Source organism: Ictidomys tridecemlineatus, chromosome 2, assembly GCF_052094955.1.
Source record: "Ictidomys tridecemlineatus isolate mIctTri1 chromosome 2, mIctTri1.hap1, whole genome shotgun sequence".
NCBI classification, from domain to species: Eukaryota; Metazoa; Chordata; class Mammalia; order Rodentia; family Sciuridae; genus Ictidomys; species Ictidomys tridecemlineatus.
Window position 1 is genome coordinate 27,827,603 of NC_135478.1, and position 15,483 is coordinate 27,843,085.

The following is a 15,483-nucleotide window of genomic DNA, read 5'->3' on the forward strand; positions in this document are numbered from 1 at the left end:
ACAACAACAAAAACAGAAAACGTCTCCTTGGTCACAAAGCCATTCTTTTGTATGATTATCTTACAGTTTTATTCACCTGCAGTTTTATTGTGGGTAGTGTGACAGGAGTTCAGATACTTTTCCTCCATATCCACTTGATCCAACACTGTTAACTGAAAACATCTTTCTTCAATGCTTCCTTTGTTTTAAACTGAATGCATACATATGTGCTTAGAATAAAGAAAAAAAATTGTTAGGGTTTTAACACGTGCAGGTAGTCATTGCTTGTTACTCAAATAAGCCAATAACTTATTTACTTAGCCATTCTTATTTATATATTTTTCCTTCTTCTACATGGCTAGTCATTTGGCAGATGAAGACTCTGAGACCCAGAATTTTGGTAGGGAGTTTGTGAGAAGCTGAAGGATTCTTGACTTCTAGGCCATTGGCCATTGGTGCTTATATTGTTCTTCTTGGTTATGCTTCGCTAGCAGGTGTAGGGTTTTGGGAGTAACTCTTTGTGGGTACACAAGGTTTGCTTTTTCAAGTGTTTAGTGAAGCTTTGCTTTTTCAAGTAACAAGTTTATTTATTTATTTATTTATTTGTACAAACCCTTATTGTTTTGTAGGTAGTACTTTGAATCCTCAAGCTACTGGATGCATATTAAAGATTTTTTTAACCTTTGCAGGGAAAAGCATGGATTAATTTTGCCCCCCACCCCAGTTTTACCAGATGTTTCACTTTTTCCACCAGTATATAGTCTCAAGAGTTAACTTTATACTGTTGCATTCATTTGAAACAAGATATTCTTTTGTCATAGTGGTTACAGTCTTTGATTTTTCAGAACAGATATTTTTGCCTCTCAAATACTGTTCTTTTTGTGGTTTCCAAATTTCCTTTTGGATACAGCCCTCTAAAGTTAAAGTTCTGTTTTTGTTTACCTTTATATTTATATCAAAGCCATTCTTTTTGTTAAAACAACTGAAATACAATTTATAAAGCCATTAAATCAAATAGTTTAAAGGTAATAATTATATATTTTTAATTTGTCTGATATTTTTAAAAATATAATTTCTGATCATATGCTCCTGAACTGAGAGTTCAAAAATAAACACATAATTATAAAGCCGTTGGTTTTCATCAGATGTATTAAGATCATTCCAATGGGGAAAGACTAGTCATTTCAACAAATATTGCTGTAAAAACTGAACGTCCACCTGTAAAAGAATGAAATTACTCTTTCCCTCACAACATATCCCAAAATTAACTCAGAAGCATAAAACCAAAAGTAGCTAAAATGATGAAACTCTTAAAAAGCACGACATCAAAAGCATATGCAGTTAAAGAAAAAAAATTAGATAAATTTGATTTCATCACAGTTAAAAAACTGGTTTTGGATGACACTATCAGGAAAGAAAAAGAAAACCTATATAGTGGGAAATTTGCAAGTCAACTATTATATAAGAAACTTATATCTTTAATACATAAAGGACTTTCACACCTCAACAGTAGAAGGGACAGATAATCCAATTTTAAAAATGAACATAGTATTTAAATAGATTTCTTATACATATGGCCATAAGAACATAAAAAGATGCTTAATAAAATTTACTTATCTGGAAATACTGATCAAACTGCAATGAGATACTGCTTCACATTCCCCTAGGGCAGCTAAAATTTAAAAAAAAATGATGAGGCTGTAGAACAATTGAAACATTCACAGGAATATAAAATGATACAGCAACTTTGGAAAAGTTTATAATTCCTCCAAATGTAAAATGTAGAGTTATCACATGACTCAGCAGTTCTATTCCTAGCCACATACTGAACAGATAGGAAAATGTGTCTTTACTAAAACCCTTACATAGGTGTTTATAACAGCATTATTCATAATGGCTAAAAAATGGAAACACCTTTCATCTACATATGTCCTGATGAGCAGATAAACAAAACACAGTATATTTATTCAATGGAATATTTTTTGGCCCTAAATAGGGATGGCTACAACATGCATGAGCCATGGAAGAAGACAGTCACAAAAGGCTGCATATTTTATAATTCCATTTGTATTAAATGGCCAGTTATAATAACTCATAGGCAGAGGCAGGAAGTAGATAAGTGGTTGCCTAGGACTAGAGAGAAGAGGGTCAGTGGGGAGTGATGCTAATGGGTGTGTGGTTGTTTTGGGAGGTGTGAAAATATTATAAAACTGATTATGAGAACAGTTGCGTAACTATGGATATATTAAGAACAACTGAACTGTATATTTTTTTCTTTTTGAAGTACTGGTGTTTGAACCCATGGCCTCACATAGGCTAAACAAGCACTGTACCACTAAATTATACCCCAGACCAGTCTCATGCTTCTTAATATCTTCTGCTTTTTTGTTGTTAAACAGCTCTCTTAAATTCTCTCCTTTTTGTTCCTGGTCTGTCTGGATTTCATTCTGAGGTGTCAACTTACAATTTCAATGTTCTCTTCTTTCTCATGTCTACGTCTTACTTCTGGGCAACCTGCCTACTATCTGTTCAACTCTCTGGAAGCTACTACTCTGTAGTATGAAGGGACCTGTGTCTTTCCACTGACATACTTTCAGATATGTAAAACGTTGTGTTTTTTGATTAGTGGGGATAGGAGATGAGGTTAGAAATCTGTTATAATGAAATGTTAGAAATCTGTTATAATCTCTAAAGGATTTTCAATGTTAGAAATCTGTTATAATCTCTAAAGGATTTTCAACTGGAAAAAATTATTTTTGTTCTTTCTTACTGAAATTAGCTAGTGGCTTATTTCTAAAAATACTTCTATCTGTGATTTATAAGAAATAACAGGATGTGGATTAAGGCTTACATAGGATTTACGAGATAAACTTGTGACTGAAATATAATAGTAAGCCCGAGAAAAATATTTGGCATTTAACGACAATACGACAATGCTCTCCTCTCTTCCCCAAATCAATAAGTCATGAATTTAATAATAAACCATAACATGATACATTATAGAGTTGAGGAAAAAGCAAACTTAAAAAAAATTACTGTCAGCATGATCACTCTGAAGATAATTTATATGTGAATATAAAACCATCAGAAATGCTACAATTAAGTTCTCTGGATGGTGGGAATGTGTGTTGTATTTTTTTCTGTTTATAGTTACTAAATTCCTTTTATAATAAGTATTATGTTTGTAATAATAACATTTTTGATTGAAAAAGGCGATAGCAGTAGTATAGAAAGAGTAATTATCCTGAATATAAAATTAGTAGTACCAGTGGAATTGTTGTTGTATGAAAATAGATTGACAGGGAAAGCATCAGATTATCAGTCTCATCAGCATTACTTTAGTTCCTAATGTTTTAAGTTTTTATGTTTGCCTTTTTTTTTTTTTTAACAAACAAAAAAATGTTTGGGTGATTAAGTAGATTTGTTATAAGGTTGCAACTGGAAAATTTTTGCTGGGTTTGGAAAAATAGTTTTACAATGAAACTGCATTGTGGGAAGTTGTCTTTTTACAAATATACCTGCAAGAATGTAGAATCCTACCTACATTTGGCTTTTTCTCTTAATTGAAGAGTGGTTAGGTTTTGTGTCTTCTTTCAGTGAGTTACTTATAGATAACAGTTGTATAGAGAACCAGCTGAATCCCTAGAATTGTTTTCTTCCTAAGAGAGATGGTGATGGAAATTCTTTCTATTCACGTGTGTATAAACTATTTATTCTTTATTCCCAGATTAGAAAGAATATTTGCCAAATTTGATGAAGTACACAATTCGGGTGGTATGATATTGAGTGTCTGCAAAGGTAAGAGTAATTTAAGTTATTCCAGCTTTCAAACAGTTCTAAGATTATTTAGCCAAGTTTTAGACACTATGAATTGTGTTTTCAAATCAACTATTAAATAGCAAATTCAAAGAGTTGATTTTGTAGTTTGAAACATTACTTGTGCGGGGGGGTTGGGGTTGTAGCTCAGTGGTAGAGCGCTTGCCCTGGGTTTGATTCTCAGCACCACATAAAAATAAATAAAGGTCCATTGACAACTAAAAAAATAAAAATAAAAAGAAAGAAAGAAAGAAAAATTACCTGGGTACAGTAACAAAAAAAGTTTATATTTTGCTGATTATTATCTACTCTTGGTCTGCTTTTAGAGTAAGTAAAATTTTAATAATGGTGTTGTAGTGTACAATGATGCCATTCTTTTGCCTTTGTGTTGTGTGTGGGTTGAAGATGTATTATAATCCTCTTGCCCTTCATGTTACATGAATGAAGTATGTTTTTATGCCCAGAGTAATTGTTTTACTTCGTTGTTTTTACTAGAAATTGTATAGTGGATAAACTCTCTTAAACCTGTGTGCAGACTCTCAGTGATGATACTAGTGAATCCTTCAAAATTTCACTATAGAATAATAATCTTTTGCTTAAATGGAATGAGACCAAGTTGGAATTTTGGAGAGATTTGGAATTAACATCCACATCCACAAATCAGTTGTCATTTATTTGATTTTGTGGCTAGGTTAATAAATTGTGTTTAGTTTTATTGGGTAGCACTTACCTGACTTAAATCATTAAATATTAATTAGCCAGGTGTGTGAAGAATATGTTCTGTTTCCATAGATAATATAGATGATTTTTTACCCCCTAGGAAAGTAGCTTCATATTAGAGAGAGTGGTTAGCTTGGTAATGTAAATGACATTGGAGAAAAAATTTTTTGTTTTGAATAATAAAGCTAGTTAAAAATACAATGTAGTTTTTCTTTTTTCCTCTAGGTTAAACCAAGACTGTTTCATTGTGTTGCAAAAAGTCAAATGGAGTGAGAATTTGGTGTTATAAACATTGTATCTATCCTAGTTTAAACTTAATTCAGAAATACAAATTGTCTTTAGTGCTACCAGTTCTCACCCTGACTGCCAGCCATTTCTCACTTCTGGTCTGAATAGGTGTTTAAATTCTTCTCCTAAGTTTTGTAACAGTTATATCTATCCATGTCTATAGAAATGCAGGAAAAGCAGGAAAAGGAAGAGTTGTTAGAATTCCTTGAACGGAGACTTGTGTTTTCATAATGTCATCATTTGTATATTCCAGACTGTAGTTATAATTTTAAGGCAAAATGTATAATATATCTTATAAAATTTAAGGATTCATTGTTTGAATGTGGTTTATTTTTAAAAGCACTGTCATTCTTATATTTAATGAAATTATTTCTGTTACCTTTGGAATGGAAGCATTTTTTTCCCCTTGATTCATTTCTTTTTGTCTTATCTCTCCATAAACAGAGAGGTTTGAAGTTAGTATCTGGCATTTATTTTTCTTGGATTCAATATATTAGAGATTATATTGGAGATTATGATCTAAATATACTTGTATTTTATGCAAGTATGTGAAAGTTAGTTTATAATGCACATTTTTAGGGTAAAGAATATAGTTAAGATGTTTTTCACAGCAGTACATTTCGCCTGGTTTCAGCTGTTTCCACATCATGGAGTTGGTATCCTCAGGTAAACAACTGCAGAATAAAACTGTAGTTTGCCTTGCGATGGTTGCCTCTGTACTGAACATAATTGTCAAATCTGTACTTTGAAGTTCTGATTGAATTCTTTGATTTGATTTTCCAAAGCATTAGGTTAGCACACTCAAGAAGACTAAGTAAATTTTGTCAGAACTTTGAACATATCATTTAATTTGGAAATAGTGATAAATGCCCTTTTTTGTTGTAGTTGTTATTGTCTTAAGGATTTTTCAAGCATGACTTTAATTCTCATATTACAAAAGTTAAGTTAGGCAAAGTCCCAAAGTGCAGTAGAATTAGAAGGACCTGGAATTAAAAACAATCAGATTTTGGCTGAAAGGAGACAACACTTCCCCAGTAAGAAGGAAAAAACTGAAAGTTAGAGGGCCCCTGTGATTATGGCAGGGTCTGGTATCATCATGGAGCTTTCTAGACAATATTCTATACTAACCAAGATGTAATCATCAGCAGTGTTGGTGACTCTGACTGTAAGTATTTTTTTCACTGTGAAAATAGCTGTGCATAATTCTGATTTGTTTGGTGTGTATATAGGACCTAACACAGTGTGGTTTGTAATCATGGTAAAGTATTTCCAGTTTCTCTGTTTTAAATAGTTGCTAGAAAGGGAATTAATTGCTTCTAAAGACTTAATAATATAAATCATGGACCTTAGGCTTTTAAATTACCTTGATACTTGGTTTATATGAGTCAATAAGGTAACTTTCAGTTTCGTTTTGTTTATTTTTATAAACAAAATAAACAGGTGCCCATCATTTGGTGAAAAGCAAAGCAACTCTTTTTTTAGGCTGATTTAAAAGCATATCTGACTGGGCCCATGAACCCCAGGGCCTTCTTAGAGCTTGGTAACATCCTGATGGTTGTGCAGCTTGGATAGAGGGTGCTCTGAGTCCCTGCAGCTGCGCACTGGCTAGGTTCTGTTTCTACCAGAAGCAAGCTTTGTTTCGTGTGGCCCTGCTGTCCCCACACAGAGCAGCCTTTGATGGGCTGCCTTTGACGTGATTTGTTTACGGCAGCCAGAAATGCTTCCTGCATAATGAAAGCAGTTAATCGTGGAAACTGGGCTATTCCTGTTTGTGTACTTCTAGCAGTCTTCTGTTGTAAATATTAAAAGGTAATGACAAAGGGATGAAAACCTTTTTAAAAAAGCACAAATCAGTTAATCCATTCGATCATGTGATTGCTACTGATTACATGGGTATCTTTAGGGAAGCAGAAAATGATTGCTGAACACATGCCTTGTGTTTTGATGATTGCATTAAAAGTCCCCTAGTGGGATGGCATTTACTGAATCCCAGAGCTTTTCTTAGATTAAATTTCAGGCAGCCAGTACAAGGAGAAACATCACCACCTGTATCTAACAGCATATGTACAGTTAAAGAATAATCTTGATCAAGCCCTGGTAGGCTCTGCTAAATAAACGAAGGTTTTCAGCAAGACCCCAGACTTTTATTTTGAAGTGGAGTAGCAGCTGTTGGCTATTGCGGTGCAGAGCTGCAGCGCGGCCTGGGTCACACAGTGCTCCGGGTGTCTGCAGGCTGCAGGCCGAGCCCAGTGGCGCAGGCACTGAGCTACACTTATTTGCTGTGCTGTTTGACCTCTTGGTTTGAAAGAGCTCCCTGGACCATCTGAATGGCTATGGGAGATGGTGAGTAAGATTTATTTTTCCTCTTTTGCTGTGTTATACACTTCCTTTTAAGGTGCCGATCATTTGCTACTAAGAAATGTATTTCTCCCTAAAGAATGAAGGACATTTCTGTGTTTGTGTATGTGTATGTACGCTCATGTATACATTTATGCATGTGTGTGCTTGTCATTTGGTATCTTTTTTCACTTGATGTGTCTGTATGGAATCTTGCAAACATAAGGTGACAAATTTAGCTTGCAATCTAAGCAAGCCCGTCAGTCTTTGGTATTGGATATGAAGGGATATTGGAAGAAACGTGGAATGTATGCAAAAGCTTTTGAAGGGAGAACATGGCCTTTGGAAGAATGACAGATTTTGGCAGGAAGGTTTGATTAGCTAGCTTGGCATCTTTCCTGTTGTATTCGATGCAAGTAGAATTCTGTGTTAATCAAATATTTAAAGAAGCAAAATGGCTTGCCATGGACACTATTTTAATTAGTATGCTTGTGATTTGTCAGTGTATCTAGTAAACAGTTCTTTAGAAAATAGCCTTTTAAGAATTCTCTACAGGATATAATTTGATCAAAATTTTTTTAGTATTTTATTTTGTTAAGGATAGTCATCAAAACAATATTTGTATAGTGCTTTATAGTTTGCAAAAGGACTTTCATGTACTTAAAATATTTTAATTCGGGTACAAATCCAGGAAGTATGCAGAATATTTTGGTATTTCCATTTCACAGATTAGGAAGCTGAGACTTACTGAAGATATGTTGATCCAGACAGAGAAAACAAACTAGACAAAATCTAAAGTCCCAAGTGAGCATGTGATATTATTCTTCATAACACTTAATCCTTGAGCCTATTTCCCCTAGTGTTAAACCTTTTGTTAAGATGCTTAAAGGTATATTTTGTGATCACACCAGTATGTGAGATATGTGCAAAGGGGAATATAAAGTTTCTCAAAAAGTGCTTTGCATGTTTTTTACTAGGCTCTTCAGGAGGACTTGCTTGTATTTGGATGTTTTAACTCTTAACAATTTCAGCCTTCTTGGGTCTATATTATGACCTCTTTTATCTAAGGAGTTTGTCTGTCTACTTGGAGCCATGCCCATTAGGATGTCAACTTGCCAAAATGATGGTATTGTCATTTAAACTATTATGCACATTCAAATAGAAATATAGTAAATTTGGTTTTACACATTGTTATGATTTATTCCAAAAATTTATTTTAAGAATTTATATAACTTTTTATATGACCTTATGGAAATAAATAAGAATGTAATTTTACTACTGATTTTTAAGGCAAAAGACATCAAATTAAGTTCTTATATATTTATGAATATTGCAAAATTTCTTCCCTTTAAAAAAACACAAACAAACCTTAATTTGCAGGCATCTTTAAATGTTGTATTTGGTTTGGACCAGGACCACATTTCATTTTCTTAAACATTTTGGGTTTATTGGGTAGTAATGTAGATCTTAATTTTTCTCTTTTCAAATAACAAATAAATACATTCAGACAGTTTGGAAATGTATTGATTTTTTTTTTTTTTAAATCAAAGTAACAATCAAAGCTTAGAGGGTAACCTTTCAATTAATTTTCTTCTTTAAAATAGAAATACTTTTGTTAATATATTTATATAAATATTTAAAAATCAAAACAGTAAATATATATGTATAGAAATAGGCCATGGGGTTTATAGCTCTTAATAGTTTGATATATACTCCTCTGTATATTAGTTTCTCTCACATGTAATGTACATATACCATACTAGAATCATGTGAACATATGTATCAAGTAGATTACACTATTCTTAACTTTTGTGACTTCTTATTTTTAAATTGTAATTATGAATTTATTATGAAATATCATCGCCTTTTTAAAATTCAAATAATGATGATAAAACAAAAATCCCTCAGAACCACCTCCAAGCTCCAAGCCTGGGTATAAACAGAGATAAAAGTCTTTATTTCTATGGAGTGTGGTTTTTTTAATAGCTTTTTTTGGGGGGGGGGCCAGGGATTGAACCTAGGGGCGCTTAGCCACTGAGTCAAATCCTCAGCCCTTTTTATTTTGAGTCAGGTTGTCCCTAAGTTGCTTAGGACCTTGCTAAGATGCTGAGACTGGCCTTGAACTTGTGATCCTTTTGCTTCAGGCATGCCCACCATACCCAGCTTTTTCATAGCTTTTTATTATGCCTTAATTTGCACATTAAGTATCAAAATTAATGGTTTTGTTTTGACTGTGTTTAAATAACATGATATTCTGAATACCTTTTTTTTTAACCATTTCCCATGTCAAATGAGTATAGCATTGAGATTTTTTTAAATGCCATCATGTGTTACTCTGCCTCATTTGTTTTAACTGTTGCATAGTACTCCATAGTAATAGTGTATCATAATCAGTTAATCTTTTATGGAAGTTCAGATTATTTACCATATATAATTCATGTAGATGATTTTGAAGTAAACAGTTCTGTATAAACCATATGTGTTTGTATGTGTACACATGTGTGTACATCTTAAAATAGCTTGAAAGTGGCATATCTGTGTCAAAGTTTTTATTTTAATTTGTGTTAACTATAATCATTTGCTCCAAAAGAGGTTTTGTCAAAATTCCCATCAGTAGTGCCTATTATTCCTATATTCTTCTCAGTTCTTATTAATCTTTTAAAAATTTGCCAATGTGATGTGATTTGTGCAAAATATCTCACCCTTTATAAATCACCTCTGCTTTCTGATAAGGTTGGTTGTCTTATGTTTATTTATATTTCTTTTCTTTAGATTCCCTTTTGGTATCCTTAATTTTTTGGTTCTTAGACTTCTTTTGTGATTTATAATTGCTTTTTATATATTACAGTTTGTGATCTTGTGATCTGTTATCTATTGAATATGTCATATAGGTTTGACTCCAAGGTTATGTAAAAGATTTGATTAGCAGTTTTTTTCTTGTTAAAAATATTTATGAAGCACTTATGATCTCTATCACTTAGAAAAGTTGTTGATTAGCTTTTGGGCACTTTTTGGTTTAGTTATCTCCATCCTTATTCAAGGGTATAAAACCAAACAGTTACTTGATTGTGTATAGCTCTGGGCAGTCAAAGCAGATGGAGTTAAAAACCTGTAGGATTATTATGTGATGCTGAGCCCTGCAATCTGCCTCAAAAGCATGAAAGAGGAATTTGGCCTTTTGTTGCTGCTACAGAATGGCTGGAAAGAAATAAGGTTTTGTTGTAAACAGACTGTTTCTAAACTTAACATTTCAACACAATCTATTATTCCAAAAATGAGTCTTTTAAAATATATGCAAGTTATGGAATAAACATGGCTTTCTAGAGGCCAACCTTTTGTGGGATCCCCTGGCTTCCAGGACTGCTGCAAACTGACATAAAACTTGGTTTAAAGGGTATAGAACCAAAGCAAAGAAATTAATGCTGAATAGATCTTTCTTCTTTTGTTCTCTTATATATTCTTTGTAATACATTAGGATTAGGTAATTTAAATTACAGGAAAACACAAATAAAAGGCCAAACTTCTTTTTTTGGTAGTACTAGGAAGGATCCTAGGGCCTCACACATAATAGGTAAGCATTCTACCACTGAGAGCACATGCCCAGTCTTCAAGGCTTTTCAAACCTTTTTTTTGGGGGGGCGGTTTGTTTGCTTTTTAAAGTACCAATGATAGGGGTAAAAAGAGTCTATAAGGAGAAAAAGTAAATTACAAGAGGCAAAAGATTGGGCATTAGTAGCAATATAGGGCAATAAATAGTCAGTGACTAAAATAAATCTACATTATAGTAGCCCCCTGCTGTAGCCATTGAAAGCCTTTACCATCCAACATATCATTTAGGTCTGTATTAAGGGCATCTAGTCCCATATGCTGTACCTTTAAATAAATAAATAATAATCTTCTTGAGGCAGTCTTATTTACCCATTGGGTACAAAATATTGGGCACCAGTAGCATCATACTTCAAATCTGATGTTGCTAATGATCTTGAATCTCTAAGAAGGTATTTACATCTTTTCTTTGTACTTGTAGAGTGGTACAGTTGATTTTTTTTTTTTTTTCTTGGTCATACTGAGGATTGAATCCAGGGTTGCCCTACCACTAAACTATATCTCCAGTCCTTTTTATTTTTGAGGCAGGGTCTTGCTAAATTGCGCAGCTGGCCTTGAATTTGTAATCCCCCTGCCTCAGCCTCCCCAGTAGCTGGAATTAAAGGTATATACCACCCCAGTGCCTGAATTCAGTTTGAGGATTTTTTCTCTCCCTTTTTTTCCCATTTAAATATTTATTTATTTATTTATTTGTTCGTTCTAATTAGTTGTACATGATATCAGAATGCATTTAGAATCATAGTACATAAATGTAGCATAATTTTTCATTTCTCTGGTTTTATATGAAGTAGAGTTACCCATTCGTGTCATCATACATGTACCTAGGGTTAGTTGATGATTTTAACGGATGTTATAATCATATTATAACTGTGTTGAAGGTTTAGGTACCTTAGGTGAATAGATTTTATAAAGTTTCAAAATAAACCTTATTATGAGTCTCATTTATTAATCAGTTTGATATAATTGTTATCATGCATGCTATTGATAAATTTTATTAATACAAGATGATAGTGTAAATTGTGATTATCTGTTTACTGCTTTGAAATGTTGAAGGTTTTGAATATTTAAAGCATGTCTTTTTAAAGATAAAAATCTTTATATATGTGAGTGTGTGTGTATTTTTTTGTACCAGAGGTACTTAAGCACGGAACAGTATTCCCATTTCTTCTTATTTGTGATTTTGAAACAGGGTCTCGCTAAGTTGCTAGGGCTGGCCTCCAACTTGAAGTCCTCCTGTCTTAGTCTCCTGAGTCACTGGGATTACAGGTGTGCACCACTGCACCTGGCTTTGGGAAAAAAAAAAGTTGTTGTTGTTGTAAATTGTTTACTTTTATGCAGCACTAAAGATTGAACCCGGTCCCTCACCCGTGCTAGGTATGCACTCTGCCACTGAGCTAATCCGGCCCCAGCCCCTCAAATATATTTTTAATTAGACAGTTATATCTACCTAGATATTTTAAGTGACTGTCAAATTTATTGGCCTCTATATTAAACTTTGTATGGAATCAACTTTATTTTTTGTAAATAATTGGTAAGAATAGCGTCTTCATATGAATGCTAAAATTTAACTGTTATCTTTTGAAGCACTTGAATTTTCAATTTTTAATAATTCTACTGAAAGTTTTATTTTCATTTAAATTGACATTTTAAATTTTTGCTACTTGATTCTTATTTCTGATGGCTGATGATTTTCTTTAGTTCTGGGAAAATTTCTCCTATCATTTTTTTATATATTTTCTTCCTTTATTAGCTTTAATCTCCTCTTTTTTAATTTTAATTTATTTGTTTTTTAGCTTTTGGTGGACACAACATCTTTATTTTATTTGTATGTGGTGCTGAGGATCCAACCCAGGGCCCCCGCATGCCAGGCAAGCGTGTTACCGCTTGAGCCATATCCCCAGCCCAGTCTCCTCTTTTTTTTTTTTTTTTAGTTTTAGATGGACACAATACCTTTAATTAATTAATTTATTTTTATGTGGTGCTGAGGATCCAACCCAGTACCTCACATGTGCCAGGCAAGCTCTCTGACACTGAGCCACAAAACCAGCCCCAGCTTTAGTCTCTTCTTAGAGAGTAGGTATTAGTCACACATTTGACTTCTGGGGTTGATTCACAGTGACTTTATGCTTTGTCTTCTCTCTCAAGTTTCTTCCTCTTTCTCTTTTAATCCATATTCTGAGAGATATCCTTTACTTTGTCATCCAAACCTTCTGTTAACTTTTAACTTTGGCAAACAAAAGTTTAAATGGTTCTAAGGACTTTCTCTTTCCATTTCTGGTGGTTTCATTTTTACAAAATTATGGATATGTATGTGTGTGCACACAAACATGTTTACACCAGTGTGCGTTGCACACTTGTGTATTGAGCTCCCTGTGTTGGGGACAGGGAAGAACTTAACAATGAAATCTTTTCATAGATATTTTAAAATTAATTGATTTTCTTTTTTTAAATACATGACAGCGGAATGCATTACAATTCTTATTACACAAATAGAACCTTTTCATAGATTTTTAGTTACTCCTTGTATTCATCTCTGTACTCCTGGCTTAAAAATGGTGACTTCTGTATCATTCTGCAAGATAGATCAGGCAGTTTCTTGGAATTATAAATTGTAGCTTTAATGTATTATTTCTTTTCTTTTTTTTCTTTGTCTTTGTTTTTTTAGTTGTTGATGGACCATTATTTTATTTATTGGTGGTGCTGAGAATCGAACCCAGTGCCTCACACATGCTAGGTAAATGCTCTGCCACTGAGTCACAATCCCAGCCCTTGATGTGCTATTTCTTAGTAGCCTTTAATTTTTTAAAAATTTGCAACTTTTGAGATTTTATTGCCATCTTTTAGGTTCTGTTTTCACATATCTCTGGCCCCATCTCACTTTCTTAACTCTTATGATGTTGTTATATTATTGGGGTTCCATTGTAGGGTTTTAAGCAGGGAGCAAAGTAGTACAAATTATTATTATTACTAAAAAATTTCAAACATACCCCGGAACAGATAATATTGTAATGAGCATTTATTACCACTTGTCATTAACTTGACAAAATCATCACTACATAACCAATCTTTATCTGTTTGTATTCTTATTCCATCTTTACCCCAGCCCCATTGTCTTGCTGGACTGAGGTTTGTACATGTGTATACTTGTGCATATGTACTCATTTACGTGTATAAAATGAAAGTATCTTTTAAAAATACAATCACAATATCTTTATCACATCTATAAAACCCCTTAGGATCAAATAGTTGGTGTTCGGTTTTCACTTTCATGAATATCTTTTAATAATTTGTTCACATTGGGACTCCAGCAGGGCTCACTATTATAGTTGGTTGATGTATCTATTAAGGATCTGTTCATCCAAAGCATTTATCTCTCTTTTTTTCTTCTCTTGCCTTTTATTTGTTGAAGAGAAAAGTATCTGTTAGATAAATTTTTTCATGCACTAGATTTTGTTAATTGTATCACCATGCTGCTTTTCACCCTTTAAAAAATGTTATATATCCTCTATATTTCCTGAAAACTGAAAATTCTTATATATATATTTGTAGATGGACAAAATACCTTTATTTTATTTATTTTTATGTGGTGCTGAGGATTGAACCCAGTGCCTCACACATGCTAGGCAAGTGCTCTACCACTGAGCTACAACCCAACCTTTGAAAATTCTAATGATTTGATCAAATCAGTTCAGATTTTGAAGTTATATTTTGTTGATACAAATTTTTCATAGGTGGTATTTTGTGTGATAGTTTGGATATTTTTCAGACGTATACAAAGTCTTAATTGTCTTTCTTTGTAATGTTAATATTGAACAATAGATTTAGTTATCAGCCTAATTTATCCTTTATAAAGCTCCCCCTCAGTCTTTCAATTTATGGTTTGTTTTAGCAGCCATTGATCCAGATTGCTTTTTTTTTTTTTTTTTTTTTTTTTTTTTTTTTTTAAGAAGATTGCATTGTCTACTTTGTGATTTGGAAGGAGGTTGAGAATGAAGCAAGGAAGCCAGTTAAGAGGTTGTTGTGGTAATGTAGGCAGAGATAGTACTGGTCTGGTCTTACATTATGAATTGCAGCAGAGGTAAAGAGAAATAAGTGCATTTACAATATAACGTGGGGGCTGGGATTGTAGCTCAGTGGTAGAGCATTTGCCTGGCATGTGTGAAGCACTGGATTAGATCCTCAGCAACACATAAAAAATAAATAAGATTCAAGGTATTGTGTCCATCTACAACAAAAAGAAAGTTTTAAAGATATAACTGAAAGGGCTACAGATATAGCTCAGTTGGTAGAATGCTTGCCTTTGCATGCACAAGGCCCTGGGTTCAATCCTCAGCACCACAAACAACAACAAAAAGATATAACTTAGAGTTATTACATAAAAATTGTTGGTAAAATAAAAATTAACTGTATAGGACAGAAGACAATTTAAGATGCAGTTCTTACATTGTAAACTTGAACAGCTGAGATACATGGTTTTATTTATCATATTGGGATGAGGGAAGATTTAGGGGAAGGATAGGTTTGAAGGTGGTGTTAGTGTTGTTACCTATGTTAAGTTAGCAATGTCTTCAAGATTCCCATAGGTGAGACATCAAAGGCAGTTGAATGTATAGATCTGAACTAGGCTGGAGATGAACAGTTGAGAGTTGTCAGCCTTTAGATGATATTTAAAACTGTAGAGAATGGATGAGAGACTACTGAGAAAAGGTGTAGTCTGGAGAGGAGGATGTTCAACTT

The 15,483-nt window shown here is 33.3% G+C and overlaps 1 protein-coding gene across 37 annotated transcripts in view; it reads left to right on the forward strand.

The window, feature by feature from the left end:
- Clasp2 (cytoplasmic linker associated protein 2) overlaps positions 1–15,483 on the forward strand; it is a 202,697-nt gene that overhangs the window by 52,536 nt on the left and 134,678 nt on the right. For 36 of the 37 annotated variants that reach the window (XM_078038189.1, XM_078038168.1, XM_078038181.1 and 33 more), the window contains exon 7: positions 3,707–3,777. In XM_078038189.1, the coding sequence (XP_077894315.1) occupies positions 3,707–3,777 (71 nt within the window). Of the gene's footprint in view, positions 1–3,706; positions 3,778–6,979; positions 7,147–15,483 lie in introns of those variants that run through there. The other variant, XM_078038205.1, reaches the window with a different exon arrangement.